Source organism: Dipteris shenzhenensis, chromosome 9, assembly GCF_047967505.1.
Source record: "Dipteris shenzhenensis isolate YYH24624 ecotype China chromosome 9, Dip_SZ_1.0, whole genome shotgun sequence".
In the NCBI taxonomy this organism is placed as follows: Eukaryota; Viridiplantae; Streptophyta; class Polypodiopsida; order Gleicheniales; family Dipteridaceae; genus Dipteris; species Dipteris shenzhenensis.
Genome location: NC_141604.1, coordinates 6,830,045 through 6,842,322, shown reverse-complemented (window position 1 = coordinate 6,842,322; position 12,278 = coordinate 6,830,045). Strand labels below are relative to the sequence as shown.

Here is a 12,278-nt window from a genome sequence, read left to right as displayed (position 1 = left end):
AAGTATACAAGCTGGAAAAGGCCTTATACAGGCTGAAACAGGCCCATGTCATAGCTGAGTAAGAAACAACCTACTGTTGCCCTTTATCAACAGAGGCAAAGTATAGGGCTGCTTGTACAGAGGTGTGCGAGACATTGTGGCTCAAGTGGATTTTGGACAATATGAACGTGACTCAAGAAGATGCGATAGTGATCATGTGCGACAACCAGTTGCATAGCAATTGCCAACAACCCCGTGTTTCACACACGGACAAAGCACATCGAGGTCCACTACAACTTTGTTCAAGAACTCATTGACGAAGGTGTCATAGAGTTGATGTACTGCCTGACCGCCGACGACATCTCATATGTCTTGACGGAGGCGCTTCCTAGGGAGCAGATGGAACACCTCATTCGACGCATGGGGATCGGCCCACAGTTGTGTCATTGAGAGGGGGTATCAGAATGTCACTATCCCCACCTGTGAGCCCCCGATTGGAGGGGACAAGGGGGTAGAAGACAATAGGGGGATGAAGGGTCTCATACCTGGCTTTCTGGAGGAAGATCTGCACCGGATCTCAGACAGCAGGAGGCAGCAACCAGGCGTGGAAAAGTGCGCCAGCGAATAGGGGGCTGGAGAGGCATGCAGGGCAGTATTTGGGCCTGGTAGCAACAGCCCACAAGGCCTACAAAGGGGCCTATTTATAGGCCAGACCAGTCAGGTCTGGTCAGCCATTTGCTGCCCTATATAACCGACCAGATCAGGTCGGTTAGGGGGCCCTACCAGGTTGGTGCATGGAGCAGGTAACCGACTCCCTAGTCGCCCACTTTGAGGGATCCTGGCCCTCCTATATAAAGCCCCCCCACTCCCCCTCATTTCTCATCAAACCTACACTGAAGGCCTTGCATACAGGCAGCGTCCTAGGAGAGGAGATTGCTCAGCTTTTGTAACAGCAACCCTTGCTGTCTTTTCTGTTCATCCCTGAAAACCAGAAGCTGAGCAAGTTTCTCCAAGGGCTGCGTACAGACATCCAATGGTGCATTTGTAGTTGCATGCCACGGGATTGTGAGAGAGCATACGATCTTGCTCAGAATTTCGAGCTCATGCACAAGGGTCGAGGATCAAAGCAGGTCAACAGTAAGAAGTCTCAAGACTCCACGCCAGGTGATGGTGGAAACGGGCAGCCAAAAAAGAGCAGCATGACGAAGGATGGCAACGCCTATGGCGGGTACTTGGATGCAGCAACACAAACGACCTATGCCAAAGAGAACTGGTGCTTCCATTGTCATGTGCAGGGCCACAAGAAGCAAGATTGCTTATCCTTCAAGTAGCTTCAAGCAGAAGGAGCCACATTAAGTTGCTCATCCACAGTTCCTCATCCTGGCAGATTCAAGGAGTTGCGACCGTAGGCCCAGTTGATATTCATGCCAACGAAAACCATTGCTAAATGGCGCATTTTGGGAATGGCAAGTGGAGAGAAACATGGAAGTCATCTCAGCCACTCTGCAGATCTCAAGGTGGGTAGACAATCAGCCAATCAAGGTCGCACCTACTCAGGCAGCGGATATCATCTTGGGGACACAATGGTGGCAACAGTTTGAAGTTCGACCTGACTAGCAAAACCATGGCTTATCAAGATGATATCTGCTATAGTTCCAAGTTCATTTCTTGGCTTGTTCTGCCTCGACCTTTGATTCGGTAGTTCAGAGTACTCGAGTCAGAACCCCAATACGAGTTCCAAGCTATAGTTCCAAGTTCATTTCTTGGCTTGTTCTGCCTCGACCTTTGATTCGGTAGTTCAGAGTACTCGAGTCAGAACCCCAATACAAGTAGCAATACTATAGTAGGACCAGGATGTTTGTCTCACGACGAGTCTCCCTCCATCCCTATCCGTTATCCCACAGCAAGTATCCTTACTAGACGTCAGCAGAAGAGCCTGGGATTCAGATTCAGCATATTAGGACTTATAAGCCAGGTATACCACATTCAGATGCCTCCTTTCAGCATATTGTGAGGCTCTCTTTTCATACTCTGTCAGAGTTTCAGCAGAAAGGGATGTCACGAGCATCGTCAGCCCATGCCATACCGAGCTGCCATGTGGATTGCTGTGCAAGTAGCTGCATAGGGCAGCCACGTGGCTACCACGCAGGCATCCATGTCATCAGTTGCGCTATCAACACCACGTCAGCAGAGCAGCAGCGCAATCAGTGGCACATCAGCGGTCAACAGGCAGCACCATGTCAGCAAATACAGACATCTATGCTTCCTCAGCAATTCCAGACACTCTTTACTAAGCTTAACCTAGAGAAAACCAGCCAACAAGTATAAAGACACTTACTTTGATAGCTTGCTTTGAGATGGAAGCACAATCTGGATGCATACATCAGACTGTAACTCATTGGTGGTTTTTGTGATCACGGGTGTTGTCATAGGAATTCGTTCTCCAGTTTCATTTTTCCCAAATATGTACCTGCAAAAGATCCCTTTAGGAAATAAGCATTGCTTTTACGCACAAGGGTAAAATAAAAGCAAATGCTTGTATTAGCTGTGCAATGCCTGCATGGAAACACACTCCAAATCCCAGCAGCAACTCAAATAACAAATGCATTCATAGATCCAAAATCCTAAGCATGTCAATGATCTACCTATTGAATATTCTAATCTTCCACTGCATGTCCTTCACAAATATCAATTAGTAATATGCCTCCCTCACCTACCTCGGTTAGGAAGACAGTCATAAACTCTGCAAGTATTTCTAATGCAGCTACTTGAAGTCCAGAGGATCATTTTGAGACTAATCATGGTTGCAATCCTTACTCAATGCAATGTGCCAGTCAATCCAATTACTTTTTACAACATTTTCTTGGCTGATTCTAATCTGATATAAAATAAGAGCAAGTAATCGTCGATACACTATATCTCTTATGAGAGGAAAACCTCAACGTTGTTTAGTCCAAGTAACCGTTTGACAATGACTCTAACGTATGGGAGGCACACCTTGCACAAGAAAACAAAAAAACATAGACAGCCCAAAAAGGTTCTGAGTACAAGTGTTGCTGGTAGAGGTGGGTAAGATCCCTCTTTACAACAATACACTTGCCTGCTTATTCATAGTATAGTGATAAATGGTGAGCCTAAACAGGCTGTCACAATGAAGCCCACGAGAACAGAAAACAGGGAAAAATAGGCTAATAGATTATTACAAAATCGGAAGTAGGAAAAGAAAAACTTTGGAAGACAAATACAACAAATAAATGCCTTACTCAACAGATACTTTCATGTAAACTTTGGCCAAACTCTGAAATGTTAAATGGTCAATGATTACGGATAAAAACAAATGCAGTCATCTGGAAGTGAAAGGGCAGATGGAAGAACACTAAAAGAGAGGAATGGATATCAAACTGTGTGATTAAAAGAAACCTTCTGCTGCTCACCTCTACTGTCTCTCTCGCCCAGCCCCCTTCCTCCAATCTGCATGCAGCTCTCTTCCCTCCACTCCCAAGGAGAAGCTACAACCTGCAACACTGCTTCCCCTTCCCCATTCAGTGGTCAAATCTTCCGGCAAGTTTCGTAATGGTGTCTTTGGGTGGCTCGTGTATAATGGGCTTGTCTTTCTTCTATCTTCATTGATGAACTTGAGATAGTCATGCAGACACTTGGGGGGGCTGGATGCTCTCTTGCTAGCACTCTGATTCAGATATTGCTTTATGCAAATAATGTGGTACTCCTATCGTCCTCAGCAGAGGGCCTATAGAGGCACTTAGATGCACACTAGCCTTTCTGTGAGTCGCATGATCTCAAGGTCAACCTTGGTAAAACCAAGGTCATCATCTTCAATATATCTCGGGTCACCAGGAGTTTACTCCTGACGGGTCACCGGTCGAGATTGTTTCATCATACACCTACTTGGAGATTATCTTCCGGACCCTCTGCAACATAAGACCGGCGATGCAGGCTCGTCTGAGCAGAGGATATGCCTCATTGGCTAGGTTGGAGAGGCAGTGCTTCTGTTCACATTTTCACGACCGTGGTCCAAATGCCTACTCTTTGACTCCTTGGCTCGACCAGCGGGAATGTATGTGTTAGAATTATTGGCATATTCTAGGCAATGACCAATATAATCCATAAGTGAGTTAGAGGCACTTTTCCCTCACTAGAGGTTTTTCCCCCTAATCATAGTTAGTGGGTTAGTGTGGTTTTGTCACTTAGACAAAACCACCTCCACACTTGTAGTTCTCTTATCTTATCTATTCCAGCTTTGATGTTTTGCTCTCTGCTTCCTTGCTTTCTTCTTGCTCCCATTTCAACACTTGGTATCAGAGCAGCTAAGCTCATGCCTTCAACCTTAGCTCTCTTGCCCAAGCTCCCGATTCAGCCATCGTACGACTGCCTTACAGACGTACCGCCCACACATGCAAAGCGGTGCATCAGTCTGATTGTTTGTACTGCGTCAACCTGCCATAACAGTTTACTGCATGTCCGTACATTGTATGGATTCCCGTACTAGTCTGCAGGCGACATACGAGTTTGCCGCTCCGTAGTACAAGCATCCGTACATTGTATCATCGTACCTACACCAGCAATCAACCGTCATTCCGTACATTGCCTCATCCATACTGCTCTTTTGACTCGTCCGTACTATGTACAGATTATGCAACGTCGTCAGCGTCGTACATCGTGCCAACTGTACGGACAACAATTCGTACAGGTCTTCCGTACATCGCACACAGCTTCAGTCCCGTCAGCCATATGGGCTTTCGTACCAGCATTGACGTACATCCGTACAATCAGTCCGTATAGCTTGTTTTGACATCTACAAGCCTCGACCTGTTTTGGAGCTATTTGCTACAAGCTTCATTTCACATTTGGCATTGCAAGGTGCATTGCAGTTGCCTTGCACTTCAGTTTGCATTGCAGGTGAAATTTGATGCCATTCTAGCAAGAAATTGCTATAGATTTTTGGGGCATTTTGTGTTCGTAGGCAGACATTGCAGTTAGGATTTGCTCTGCAAAATTTGGGACTTTTGCAAGTAAAGTGTAATTTTAGTAACATTTCGGGTTTTTAGTCAATTTGCTCTCTTTCAATTGCAATTTCTTGCAAGAATTTGGGGCTTTTGCATTTTGGATGCAATTTGGCAGTGGACAGATCATTTGGGAGTTTTGCAGGCAATTTTGGATTCAGTTTGAGTCACATTGCAGATATTTGCCAATTTTTGCAGACAGATTTTGCAGATTTTGGACATTTGTAGAGCATTCTGGTGCATTTTAAGCCTTTGATAGACTATGATAGCAAGTTGTCATTTTGGGCAAATTTTTTGCAAGCTTTGGTTGTGCATCTTTCATCCCAGGAAGGGATTTCACTTGTCAGGTTTGCTGCATTTTTTGAGTTGTCTGGCAGCTATGGCTCAGAACAATCCCATTGAGCTTTTTGGTGTCCTCACTCAGGAGGATAAGTTGGATGGCACCAACTACTCCTTGTGGAGCTTTATGGTGCGCAACATCTTAGTTGGCAAACATCTATGGGATTATGTCAACGGAGATGAGACAAGGCCAAAGACTAGGGTTACACCTGTCACTCCTACTCAACAAGGTGGAGGATGGGGTAGAGGTCAAGGTGCAAGACAAGTGATACGAGTAGCAGCTGCTACCTTTGTGGCTCCCACACAAGAACCGAAAAGGTGGGATTCATGTGATGCACAAGCACTTTCAGTCATTTCCCTTTCTGTCAAAAGGTTTATCATTCCTCACATTCGGTCATGCAAGACCTCGAAGGCAGCTTGGGATATTTTAGAGAGCACGTTTTGCAGCCAAAAATGATGCCCATATCTCTTTCCTAAAGAGAGAGCTATTTCACACACATATGGATGAGGGTGATTCCATGAATGCTCACCTCATCAAGCTTCAAGATTTGAGGGAGCATACAATGTACATACAGCACGATTGCAGATCCATCCGTATGGCAGTGTATCAACCAACTGGAGTGTCATGATCACTCATCATAGAAGTCTCATGGCAGAAACACTGTTAGCATCAGTGCCTCGGGTGAAACCGCAGTGTCACCAAGCGACCTCTAGATATCCTGTGAGCCTGTCTGCACTGTGGGCACGGAGGTGCTCTTCCCCCCATGAGCATCCGGTAATGCCCAAGACATGTGCTCTGCTGAACCGACATGAATCACTACCGTAGTAGGCTCAAGACCAAATGCCTCAAGGTAGAGCTGTAAAACCTGTGGTGAATCTGCCAATTCACTCTCTTCCATCCAGATCGCATCGTTCACAAGATAATTCTTGCACTTCACGCGATAGCATATGGCAACTCTACCATTAACTTTCTGTTCCTTATGTGCCACAATCTGCTCAGGAATCAAGACCTCATCTTGCTCATCAACTTCAGGTTGCTCTTCAACTGGCATATCCTGTGGCACTTCTCCATAAAAAGGCTTCAGCAAGCTAACATGGAAAGCATTGTGGATGGTCCACTGCTCAGGTAACTTCAACCTGTAAGCTACCTCATTGATCTTCTCAAAAACTTGAAAGGGGCCGTAGTACCTCATATTCAGCTTGGTGTACAGCTTTACCTTCCCTTTCTTGTTCCTGAGGCGTGCCTTAAGAAAACGCAGCAACACCCAATCACCTTCAGTGAAAACCAAGTTCTTGTGATGCCTATCCGCAGCTCTTTTCTGCTTGTCTTGGCTGCGTTGGAGGGTATACTTAACCTTTTCATAGGCTGCTCGCAAGTCCTCCACATACTCATCTCCCACAAAAATCTTCTCCTTTGTATGCAAGATAGGAGGAACCTTTCTCACTCCTTCCACTATTTCAAACGGTGCCTTATCCGTAGAAGAGTGCACTGCATTGTTGTATCAATACTCAATCAGTGGCAAGTACTGTTCCCACTTTGTTTTGTGCTCAGACACATAACATCGAAGCAAATCCAAAGCTATAGAATTTGCCTCTTCTGACTGACCATCAGACTATACCCATGTCTTCAAACAAACCTCTCCAGAACATGCTGGTCATCCGTGGATCTCTATCGCTCACGATAGACTCAGGCATCCCATGATACTTGAAACAGATTTTAAGAACTCCTTTGCCATCTGCTCGGAAGTAATCTTCTTCATTACTGGAATGACATGAGCCATCTTGCTGAATCTGCAAATTATGGTCCAAATGCCATCATGACCAGAAAGAGTGCGAGGGAGATCAAAAACAAAATCCATGGCGATACTCTGCCATGGTCTATCTGGTATAGGCAAAGGCTGAAGTAAACCGGGCTGTTCTGCCTGTCATACTTCACCTTTTGACAAGTGATGCATGTCTTGACATAAGCCTCAACATCCTTCTGTAGAGAAGGCCAATAAAAGTAGTGCTCTATTGCTTTGATTGTAACCTCAACACCCCTATGCCCTGCATACGGTGGGGCATGACTTTCAGTAAGCACCTTATGCCTCAATGGCTGCGTTACACACAGCTTTCCATGCATCATCATAAATCCCTCTTTAAGTGTGTAATGATCATGCCTATTGCCCTCCATAACTTGATCATAAATACGTGCAAAAGCATCATCTCTAGCATACTGCTCCTTCATGGCATCAAGCTCATTGTGATAAGCAATGGTAACTGCAGATACCTGTGGTTTCTTGGACATAGCTTCCATACATGGCCTTTTGGAAAGTGCATCAGCCACTACATTTTTCTTTCCAGCCACGTGTACAATCTGAAAAAGAAAAATGGAAAGGAAGTTTTCCCATCTCATGTGCTTCTCTGATAACTTTCTTTGAGTGAGAAAGTATCGCATCGATTGATGATCAGTTTGCACATAAAAATCAGCACCTAAAAGATAGTGCTTCCATACAGTAAGAGCATGAATTATAGATACCAACTCTTGCTCATATACATTCATGTTGTGTTCAGCATCTTGGAGCAGCCTGCTCTCATATGCAACCACTCTGCCTTCCTGCATAAGGACTCCACCAACACTATTGCCGCTTGCATCACATTGAAGAACAAAAGGCTTTCGCAAGTCTGGCAAAATGATCATTGCCTACATATCTGGGATGAGAGGTTTATTGAGCCACCAGGATATACACAGATTCATTTACCCCATTCACCGATGATCTCCATTGGGCAGTTTCGGGTCTCTTCACATAGACTCCATATTAAGAGTGGTTGGCAAGAGGGTCTACCCAGGGAGAGATGTAGACTCTGCGTGGCCTACAAGAGGTTGAGTCATAGGAACATTTCATCTTCAAATGCCGAGTTTACTATGAGATTAGAGGGCGATGCTATTAACTATTCATAGATAGCTCAAGGTTGTTATCACGATTTCTCGCTTTTCCAAATCAAAGGTGCTTGGCCGCGTTCATTCACAAGGCAGTTAGACATCGTTAGCACCTACTCCGATCTCAGAGACAGGAGGAGTGTAGCCTGGTAGACTCTCCTTAGAGTATGATCATGCAGTTCTTCCAGTCGGACCACACAAATCCCCCCCCCCCCCCCGGAGTTCTTCCAGTGACATAGCAGCTCAAGCAGAGGATTGATGCACAGATTACACTTGGGGACATTCCCTCCATGTTTAGAGTGGGAGTGCGATTGACAAGGGTGACTCTCGCCCTTGTTAGAAGTAGAGCCGTAGCCAGGACACAGTGCAGGATTGCATCCACAGGCAGCCAGCAGCACTCTATATCTGATTTCATTCTATCGCTCCCTCACTCTTGATGAGGGGGGACCACAGTGACCTTGGAGCATACTTCACTTTGTATTATGATGACTATCGCTCTAATGATGATGTTGATAATAATGTAGTTGTTGACTACTATTTTGATATGACAATGTAGCATGTATGGGTGTCGATGCTCAATTCGTAGCTCCACCCTTTCAGCTGGCTTGTATCAGGTTTCTCACAGTCTCATAGACCCATCGGTCTTCCGAAGACTTTCTTTCTTTCAATATGTCACTACTTGTGACATGTGCCCGAATTGGTGAGTGCACCCTAGTATGTGTGGCATCCAATGCGATGTTTCAGTAGTTCAGCCAATGGGAGGGGACTGTTGGCGGTATTGGCCTCCATCGCTTGTGCCATGGTGTGGTCTAATGGTACTTCATGAAGATATGGAGTTGACCTCTAATAAGCTTCATGACATGTGGCATAGTAAGCGGAGAAAAATCCCAAATACGTAAAGTACAAATAATGGTGAGAATATCAGGGCTGTAAAGCCCTCTCTCCTCTGCCTAGGGGCTATTTTCCTAGGTGTGACAGAGGGAGCTAGGCAGGACGCTGAGGGTGACCCGCATGCAGATGGAGACAAGGCCCTCTTACCTCAGCTTTTCTTTAACCCCAATTTCCTGTTTAGACTGTGTCCCTCCCTTTCCTCTTAAACCTCTGTCATAAACTAAGGTCTAGGTTATGATTCTCAAGAAATTTAACAAAGGCTCCAAACTAGTGTTGCTATATTTTGGTAAAATAGCGATAGACCTTCTGGCATCAAAACCAATCTGTAGCTGAATTTTTAACTATCCAAGCTATATAAAGAATGATGCCATACTTGCAATGAAAAGAGGCACAGAAAATCATACAATGAGAGAAACGAATTGACCACTGAATTAATCCGATTTGTGTGTATTGCTAATCAGGGAAAAAGCAGCTGCATTGAGAAGCTACACCAGAATCCCAGAACACCCTATCTTGAACAGTATGGTAAGCTTATGCAAAGGAACACGTGGCTACCATATTTCTCCGACTATTGCCAATGTTCTCAATGAAACTGTTTTTCAACAGCCTCATGCAAGAGTCCCATAAACCCTTCAATTATCAAGCAATTGTTCGAATCATGTCTTGCAAAGACTTCTAAGCTTACGCAGAAGTCTATCACACAGCTAGATGAATGGTGTTCGGGAACATGATTTCTGAGAAACGATCCAATGGGTCACCTCTGACCATATAACAGCACTCCAAACAGGTATTGGAAAAGCAGATGGGTTATACTGAAATGACATCATTAAGAGTTCCCTTAGAAATCATCTGTGAAAAAGATATGATGATTACATGAATGAATGACCAGAAACACGGAAACACTGGAAAGGATTATATAACAGCTCTTGAACAAAAACCCACTAAACCACATCACAAATCATCTGGAAAGTGTGCATACCCCGTGACATCCCCAAAACCTTTTGACCCTGTCAACTGATCCCCTGGTGCTTCCACAACCATAAATGGCTCATAATCACGAACCTGTCAAAATAACAAGGTTAGAAAAACGCTAACCAGATTTGGAAAATAATTACTTATAAATGGACTAAGAGGAGACGTAGAAGATGATATCCAAACACACCATATTGCAATACATCCACCAGAAGTGCATACCTCATATACATCAGTTCTTTTCAAAACTTTATATGTAGGCGTTTCCAAATCGGGTGTCTTGTAGTATCTCAGCTGAGTATACAAATTGATAACATGTCAAACACATGAGATTAAGCTGAAGTAGAACTTGAAGCCAAAGCTTTCCAACTGAAAATGCGAAATAACACTGTATCAGCCCTGGAAAAAAACGCTAAAAAAGTTACTCGTTTAGATATCAATACATACAAAAACGTGTACGTTACAAGCCAATCTTTGGGATCCCGACAACAACATAATCTGAGAATCGAGAGAAACAACTGGGAGCAAGCCACAACCATGGTATAGTTCAAAGAAGTAACGATGAAAGTGTTGAAAACACCACAGCAAAACAAAGAAATGTAAGAACGTTTCAAAACTTGTGCATCTTTCTATCATGAGTTTCTTCCAGGATGGCATCCATTTGTTCCGTGACAACCATGTATTTTTTTTGGAGCTCAGTGTACTGTGTCTCTAACCCACGTTAGAACTTAGCAGGCTGCTTGGCTTTCTCCAAACTCTTCTTTACTGCTCACCTTTTTGAATTGAGGTCCGAGACCTCCTGCTCTAGGATGTTGATCTTCGGTTGCAACCCTTTTCTTTTCCCTTTTCCAATCAGGGGGGGACAGAAAAGCGGGGGCAGCGAGGGGACCTGATTGATTTGGGATTTGTAGGGTTGTGGGTAGCATCGATTCCCACACGGCTGCCTGTTTGGCAACAAAACAACCAAGAGGCTATTTGCTGCCACCGAGCACCAGGGCACAACCATGGGCATGAATGAATCATCACACTTGTAGCATCGATTCCCACACGGCTGCCTGTTTGGCAACAAAACAACCAAGAGGCTATTTGCTGCCACCGAGCACCAGGGCACAACCATGGGCATGAATGAATCATCACACTTGTAGGGGGATAGAGTCCCTCACAGCTACTTGTTTGGCACTGAAACAGACATGAGGCTATTCACTACCAGGCGAAAGGGCATAGGGGGTAATCAGGGGTGGAATGGGGACACAAAAGCAGAGCATGTGGATGGAAAAGGCAGGCTGGACACCTACGGTGCCAAGAAAGTACGCCCAAAACCTGTGACTGAGAATGGTAGTGCATGGATGGTCAGGACAGGAGTCAAAAGGAGAGAGAAGGAGCCTAGAGGGACAGCACAAGTAGGGATGAAGGGAAGGTGGGGTGTCAAGGAGCTAATGAGAGACCTCAAGAGAAACACAAGAGCTTACCGTTTTGACGGTTTAAAAAAGCACTCTGACTTGCAATTCGCTTTGTCCTTTGTTGGTGAACTTCTTAGGTACCATGGATAGTTTTGTTCTATAGTTTACTTGAGTCTTTCTTACGTTAGGTTACTTTGGCTCCTCAACATGAAGGCTGATGCAACTAAAGCATGTGGCCTGTGATTTTCTGTTACTTGATAGGATCGTTCATTTTCACTTAAAATCCAAACAAACAAAAGATCCCAAAAAAACATTCATGGGTTGCATTAAAGCTCCAGTTGAAGCAATAAACAAATGTTATATCAGAACAGATAGGACTAATAATAACTATCAAAACTTACTTGCTTAATAAGATCAATAGCTCCCTCCAAGGAAAAGTACTCATTGTCCCTTATGGAGTCCCAATAGTCCTGAATTAAAAATAAAGCAAACCTAAATCAATCAATCCAAAGATACAGCAGACCTGCTATATTCACTTAAAACACTTAATCATGCATATTGCTCTTTTTTCTGATCCGATCGCAGCTTTGTTATTATTCCAACCAAACCTCCAATCATGTGGTTTTTAAACTGACCAAATTATAAATTTCAACTAACCCATGTAATCAACCATATAAAGCTTACATTATATGTGGAGACCTCAATCTTAATTTTGCTCTCTCATATACCAACACCAACATACTATACTGATTCCAC

General features: G+C 44.3%; 1 protein-coding gene across 1 annotated transcript in view; it reads right to left on the bottom strand.

Moving 5' to 3' along the window:
- Window positions 1-12,278, bottom strand: part of HBP5 (SOUL heme-binding family protein) — a 45,226-nt gene that overhangs the window by 14,856 nt on the left and 18,092 nt on the right. Inside the window, exons 3-6 of the mRNA XM_087379031.1 lie at window positions 11,924-11,992; window positions 10,345-10,416; window positions 10,130-10,212; window positions 2,318-2,449 (exon numbers count right to left, since the gene is read on the bottom strand). Of these exons, the coding sequence (XP_087235157.1) occupies window positions 2,318-2,449; window positions 10,130-10,212; window positions 10,345-10,416; window positions 11,924-11,992 (356 nt within the window). The remainder of the gene's footprint in view (window positions 1-2,317; window positions 2,450-10,129; window positions 10,213-10,344; window positions 10,417-11,923; window positions 11,993-12,278) is intronic.